The sequence below is a fragment of the Homarus americanus genome, unplaced genomic scaffold, assembly GCF_018991925.1.
Source record: "Homarus americanus isolate GMGI-L3 unplaced genomic scaffold, GMGI_Hamer_2.0 scaffold49794, whole genome shotgun sequence".
In the NCBI taxonomy this organism is placed as follows: Eukaryota; Metazoa; Arthropoda; class Malacostraca; order Decapoda; family Nephropidae; genus Homarus; species Homarus americanus.
The window spans coordinates 10,452-17,224 of record NW_024732217.1 but is presented as its reverse complement, the minus strand read 5'-3'; the positions used below and the strand labels follow the sequence as shown (position 1 = coordinate 17,224).

General features: G+C 40.0%; 1 protein-coding gene across 1 annotated transcript; it reads left to right on the top strand.

Annotated features, from left to right (window-relative positions):
• The first annotated feature begins 942 nt into the window (after nt 1–942).
• On the top strand, nt 943–6,383 carry LOC121868181 (UDP-glycosyltransferase UGT5-like). Its single transcript, XM_042368489.1, has 6 exons — nt 943–1,194; nt 2,141–2,374; nt 2,723–2,887; nt 4,150–4,372; nt 4,998–5,217; nt 6,360–6,383. The coding sequence occupies exons 1-6, from the start codon at nt 946–948 to the stop codon at nt 6,370–6,372; spliced, it is 1,104 nt and encodes a 367-aa protein (XP_042224423.1). The 5' UTR covers nt 943–945; the 3' UTR covers nt 6,373–6,383.
• Nucleotides 6,384–6,773: the final 390 nt, after the last annotated feature.

Sequence of the window (6,773 nt, the reverse complement as noted above, 5' to 3'; positions counted from 1 at the left end):
GTCCATCCTGTCTACTATATCACCCACCCTAACTCCTGGCAAACACAATTCCATCTTATTTCTGTCTTTACCACAGAAAGCTCGATCTAGGTAACTTCCCTGAGAATCCCAAACAATAAAGGTTTTCGCATCTTCCTTGTCAGCCTTGTCCTTGACTATGTTACCCTCAATTTCGTCTACTAAAGCACTAAACAAGTTAGTCCACTTAGCTGTTGTCATTTCCTTGTTGACGTTTTTCATCACCAGTTTCATAGTTCCTCTCCTCATCACCCTCCACTGGCCTGTGGTGTTGTCACACACAAACTCCCCCCGTCTCATATCTTTCTCCTTCATCCTCGCAATCACTTTCTTCAACCTCAAGTTTTCGTGCATGGCCTTCTCTAGCTCAGCCTTCAAAGAGGCACGGAGCTACTCACAACTAACACTATCGATGATTGGACATTCAGTTAATCTCCGGAAGCTAAATCGGCAGTGATCTTTCCTCTAGTGAGTTCAGCACATTTCGATCATATCGCCCCTCACTCTGCATTTCTCGTGGAAATGCAAATTTAGATGCTTTCATCTTTCTCTATGCTCAAGGATCCTAATACCTAGGATTAGAATGGACAACCTCCTGCGAATGCTTTCTAAGGGATTCGATATCCATTCCATTCTGCAGTACTGTGACCAAAACTGAGCCTCATAATCCAAGTGAGGTCTCACAAGTGCAAGATATACTGCACTTTAGGTCATATTCGCTAGTCTTGTAACTAACACTCCTTTGTGTGATCCCAAGTACTTTGTTAGCCTTGTTTCGAGGAAATACTCATTGTTGTCTTGGTTCGAGATTCCTTCTTATCATTACCCCTAAATCTTTATTACGGTCGGATTTCTCTATCTCAGCATTGCTCATCTGAGACAGCCTCACATATCGACTTCCATTTTTTTTTGTCTCGACAGATAGTGATGCTTACCAACAACACAGAGTCTTGCAAACATCCAAATATCCGAGAATTTAACCACGGCATTCCGGGACCCAGTTTTGATAAGAGCGACCTTATGAACAAATTGAAAGGGTCGTCGAAAACAGCTGAATTCCTAAAAGAGTACGAAATAGTCATGGCCAGGAAGCTGTACAAGGTGCCATCGGTAAGAGATATTTACCGACGACGGAAAGAGTTTGATCTCATCGTTCTGCATCATAGATACAATCAGGTCAGTAGTATTTTATTTTTGTTAATTATTATTTAGTGGGCACCCCCCTACATCCTTGTGTAAGGTGAAGCGCAGAAGCGTTTACAGCGCCCAACAGGGAAGCATGCGAAGTTCATGCTTGCTTTTATGTCTCATGAGTTTATGGCGTAGAAGCCTGAAGAGTCAGTGGTTTATGTCATCAAGTTATTGGAAGCTCCAACAACTCCCTGAATACGAATTCGCAACTTTCGACTTACAACAGGTACCTACTTTACTGCTAGGTGAACAGGGACTAATGGGGGCTAGGAAGTTTGTCCAAACAACTTCCACCGGCCCGGGAATCGAACCCGTGACATCTCGCTTGCGAGGTAAGAACGGTATCGCTTCTACCACTGGCCCCCCAGGTCAGTAGTGTTATTCTCCATAGATACAAAGTAGTCAGTAGTGCTGTTCTTCATAGATACAGTGAGGTCAGTGATTCTGTTCTCCATAGGTACAATTAAATGAGTGAAGTTCGCTTTAGTTTTATGGTCATCAAGAAAATTGTATCTGGAATCAGTGTTATATTTAACAAAGTGTCTTAAATGGAAAAGAGCTTCAATTTCATCCACAGCTTAATATGATCGTATGTAACTTGACTCTTCTATTCATTTAGGTAAGTGTGTCTATCTCAGGTGTCACTTTCGCTGTAGTGAAGGTATTTATGGTCATTATGATTATTCAGGTTTACCCCCTCTTATGAGTCTTTGGGTGTTATTAATATCTTAAAACAACTCCTCAGACTATTCAGTGTGGGTCAGTTTAGTCCTTCAAGATTTGTGTGACTTTGAAAGAACTTTTGATTATTGAATTTTTTAACTTTGTTCTACGTTAATGTATCACTTGTTGATGCCTGTGAAGTCTTCCATCGACTTCACTATTACCTCCACCTTTAAAACATTGATGACACACAATATTTTCCCTGCAGATGATTTATCCCTTCGTGCATGAGGTCCCCTTCATCATGGTGTCTACAAGAGATATTGACCCGCTATTTAGTGCTGTTCTGGGCAACTTCCTCCACCCAATCTATCTCGCCAATGCCATGTTTGAACGACACTTTCTGATACCTTCATGGGGCCTCTTGATGGACATGATTGCGCAAGTGGGATATTCCTATATGCACAGAAATTGGGTTACCGTGCCTGCGATACAGAAGGAGGTGAGTTTTGCACCTGTCAGTAAATTTTCCGACGACGGCATTGATAGGCTGACATATCACACTGTCTGCGTGTGTAACTGTAGAGAAAAAAACTAATTATCGTTCCTGGCATGTCCATTGTTTATGGCAGAAAGATCACTGAGCTGTAAATTATTATCTACTGAAAGAGAACAATATACAACACAGAGGTTACGAAACACACATTACAGGAACCTTCCCTCTCATATTGAAGAGTTTTATTCTTGTAGGTGTATAGTGTGATGGTTAGATCAGGGTCTCTCACAGCCACAACTTAGGTATTGTGAAGGTATTGAGGCTTGTGCTCTCTGAACGTCTGCCCTTCCTCAGATCTCAGCCCAGTTCCCGGACCTACCGCCGCTGCTAGACCTGGAGAAAAACACAAGTCTGGTGCTTCTCAACACTCAGTTCTCCATGGACAAGGCGCTGCCCCTCCTGCCCTCACAGGTGGAGGTGGGCGCCATGCACTGTCGTCCCGGTAAACCCCTTCCACAGGTAAGTGTTTTTATGCATACCACAGGTAAGTGTTCTGTTGCACGCCACAGGTAAATGTGTTCTGTTGCACGCCACAGGTAAATGTGTTCCGTTGCACGCCACAGGAAAGTAGGCAGCTATCAAACGGAGGTACTACCGCCTGGGAAGATATTAGAAGCGTAATGTTTTGTCTAATGGTAGACCCTGCTGCCATATGGCATCACAAAAATTGTGACCAAGTCCCAGGTTGCTGATCTGACTTTCTGCCTCATTTACACACAATTGCTGGGTCTCAATTGTTTCTCTTACTTGGACAACACAACATACATATATCGTTTCATTTTTGTTTATGTATATATTTATGGCTCTTTCTTATTACTGGGGGTATTATTGATAATTTTTTTAAATTTTTATTAATTTTTTTATTATAATTGTTATTTAATTTAAATGTTGTTACTAATTTTCTTATTCATATTCTTATTATTGTTATTTTATTATAATTTGTTATTTATTTAATATATATTTGTATTAATTTTATGACAATTATTATTATTATTATTATTATTATTATCATCATCATCATCATAATTATTTTATATTATTATTTTATTATATTATATTTTCGAACCCCAGGCCTTGATGTGGGTCATTAAAAATGACCTGTGCCCGGGTGGGCTAATGCCCGTAAAAAAAAAAAGTAAATGTTCTACTACATGCCACAGGTAGGTGTTCTGCTCCATACCAGAGGTAAGCCTTCATTTGCATGCCACAGGTATGGTTTTTGCTGATCATGCCGTTTGGCTCAACTGGGTACTTCGGCTGCATGACTGTTAAGTTTTCCTGCTGAAGGTTTCACTTAAGTATTCCTGCTGGAGTCTTCATTAAGTACTTCTGTTTGAGGCTTCATTAAGTCCTTCTACTGGAGGTCACAGCTAATACGCCTGCTGGGTGGCTTAGGTAACTACTACTGCTGGAGGTCACGTACTGCCCATATTGTGACCTTCTCTAGTAAATGCCCTTACGGTTATTTGTCTGCCAATTACTGCCAATCAAATTCCAGATCTTCTTAATCCTATGTTACAACCTTGTGTTACTGAGTGTACTTTACGAGAAAATAAAACTATTGTATTGTCCAGAGCGATCAGAACATCTTTGTAAATACTTTGTTAGTAATGTGATTCCTTCTGGAAATATAACAGTGACAGGCACAAAAGCTTCCTGCTTCTTCCCCTGGACATTCTTGGTGTCCAGAACTTGGCTGACTACAACTCGATGTCTTACAGGATCTCGAATCTTGGATCAATGGCGCTGGGTCTGCGGGCGTCATCTACTTCAGTCTGGGTTCTGTGATGGACAGTAAGTCGTTGCCACTTGAGTATCAGCAGATCTTCCTCCAGGTATTCCGCAGGTTACCTCAGCGGGTCATCTGGAAATTTGAGGGAGAGCTGAAGGACGTCCCCGACAACGTGATGATCAGCAAGTGGCTCCCCCAGCAGGATGTTCTCGGTGAGTCTAGTCTGGGATATTTGTTGTTGAAAACCCACTACTTCTTGTGCTGTCACTGTTGCCCTCTGTATAAGTCCATCCAACGGTTCACTTGCATCTTTTTTTTTTTTTGTACAGTTTGTCAGAATTTTGTAAAATATGTTCCGTTGTGGCCATATAAGTGACACACCTTATTTCCTTTTACTAACTACACTATAAAATTACTTCTTTTATGTTTATCATACATTATGTTTTCGTTATCGTATCCATTTCACTTCCTTTCTGTGACAAACATCCAGGTCAATTAAAGGTGTGGCTGTCAAATCATAATGTCCTCTACACATATGTCTAGTAAGAGTGAAATTATTACATGTTTACATGTTTTCTTGACTTTTACTTAGTCCATCAGCAAGTCCTCATACAGACGGCGACTCTTTAATACTTAAATATGACCAATTACATCAATGTCAACACAGTTTTAGGTTCTGTGAATAGACAAATACTTGATGATTTTGTAGGATTATATCCTGGAACCAATTCTTCTTTAAGCAAACTTTAGTATTTTTCCCGTGTATTGATTAAGGGGTCAATCTAAAGTACATTAGACCATAACCTTCCTGCCTCTGACATAACTTGTGTACTGCAGCTCATGACAACGTGAAGGTGTTCATCACTCACTGTGGACTCCTCAGCCTGCAGGAGACCATCTACCACGCCAAACCTCTCCTCGCCCTCCCATTATTCAGTGACCAGCCCAAGAACGCTCTGAGGGCGAGAGACTCTGGCCTGGGTCACTCGTTACAGTGGGAGGAACTGACCACCGAAGTGATTCTTGATGCTCTCACTGACATCCTCAACAACGTCACGTTAGTTTTGTTGCTGAACTTTTCTTTTGTAAGATTCTCTAACCTTTTCTCCGCCTGAACAAGAATATAACGTTTAGATCTAAGTGTCTTTAATAAGTAATAGATAGTTAAGCACTCGAACAACTCATTGACTTAGGAATAAGGAAATCTTTCCTTTAATCCTTTATCGAAAAAAAGAATCTTGGCTGTTTCTTTTTCATTTTATATTCCAAAGAACAAAACAAAACATATTTTATGTACAGTAGCTAAAACAACTATCTGCGCAGGTGGGGGTCTGTTTTGGTCACAAAATATATATATATATATATATATATATATATATATATATATATATATATATATATATATATATATATATATATTTCATTAGTCCAATAAAGCACGCGGACTTTTACATACAATCAACACCTCAACCAGCCAAGATTCGAACCCACGGCCCACGAGCCCATGACTGTGACCGGGGAACGCTACCTCAGGACCACCAGGATACTAAAAGCAGTCCTAGACCTTGTTATATTTCACACAAAGCCTGTTCAACGAGCTTATGGCGCCATGAACCTCTAATGGGGGCTTTGTGTGAAATATAGCAGAGTCTAGGACTGCTTTTTGTATCCTGGTGGTCCAGAGGTAGAGTTCCCCCGTCACAGTCGTGGGCCGGAATCCTGGCGGGTTGAGGTGTTGATTACACTGGTCAACAGCCAAAATGGTTCACATATGAGATCATGCTCACACAACTAATTTCATATTGCTGAATTCGAATCTGATGTTTGTTTTGTCCTATCAGACCAGGTTTTATAAAAAAATCAATTGGTACAAATATTTAATATTCCATCACGTGTCGTGCAAAAGATGAGATTATCTCATGTGACTGTGCTTTCATGACTAATTTCATATTAATGAATATTAATTGGATGTTTCATTCTACCATCAGACCTACTTTCTTAAAGACTAAAAAAATAGTAAATATAGTAACATTATCGGGTCATGCAAGATACAATTTTAAACCTATCACAGATAAGCTCATAAAAAATTGTACCAAAAAACATAAGTTCAAATCCTTTATAATGACAAAATATGAAGTTCTAAAAGTGCTTCTGAACTTTACTCTTTCTCTTGTACAGCTTGCTCTCTTCTTGTTGCAGTGTCCAGCAATAGTCGCCCATCATATTAGGACTGAATTGTCCCTGATATCTGCTCTCCATTATGGCGATATCTTGATGAAATCTTTCGCCGTGTTCATCACTAACGTCTCCAAGGTTACCTGGGAAAAATTCAATGAGAGTGGAAAAAATGCAATTTCAAGGACATCCTTGCTCCCAATGCATGATAATTCTGAAGCATGGTTGTTACGATTTCTTTGTAGTTGTCAGCACGATAGTTTCCAAGAAAATTCTTTGACACATTGACAAATGATTCCCATGCTTTTTTTTCCAGTGGGTTCAATGTTTTGGTGAATTCGCTATCATTAACTAGTATACGAATTTGTGGTCCATTCAAGACACCTGCTTTCAACTTGGCTTCGGAAACCACACCACCTAGTTTCTGAGATAAGTATA

Coding starts and splice junctions, on each gene's coding strand:
- LOC121868181 (XM_042368489.1), top strand. CDS start 946: ATGCTTACCAACAACACAGAGTCTTGCAAACATCCAAATATCCGAGAA. Junction 1,195..2,140: donor TGCATCATAGATACAATCAG/GTCAGTAGTATT, acceptor TTTTCCCTGCAG/ATGATTTATCCCTTCGTGCA. Junction 2,375..2,722: donor TGCCTGCGATACAGAAGGAG/GTGAGTTTTGCA, acceptor GCCCTTCCTCAG/ATCTCAGCCCAGTTCCCGGA.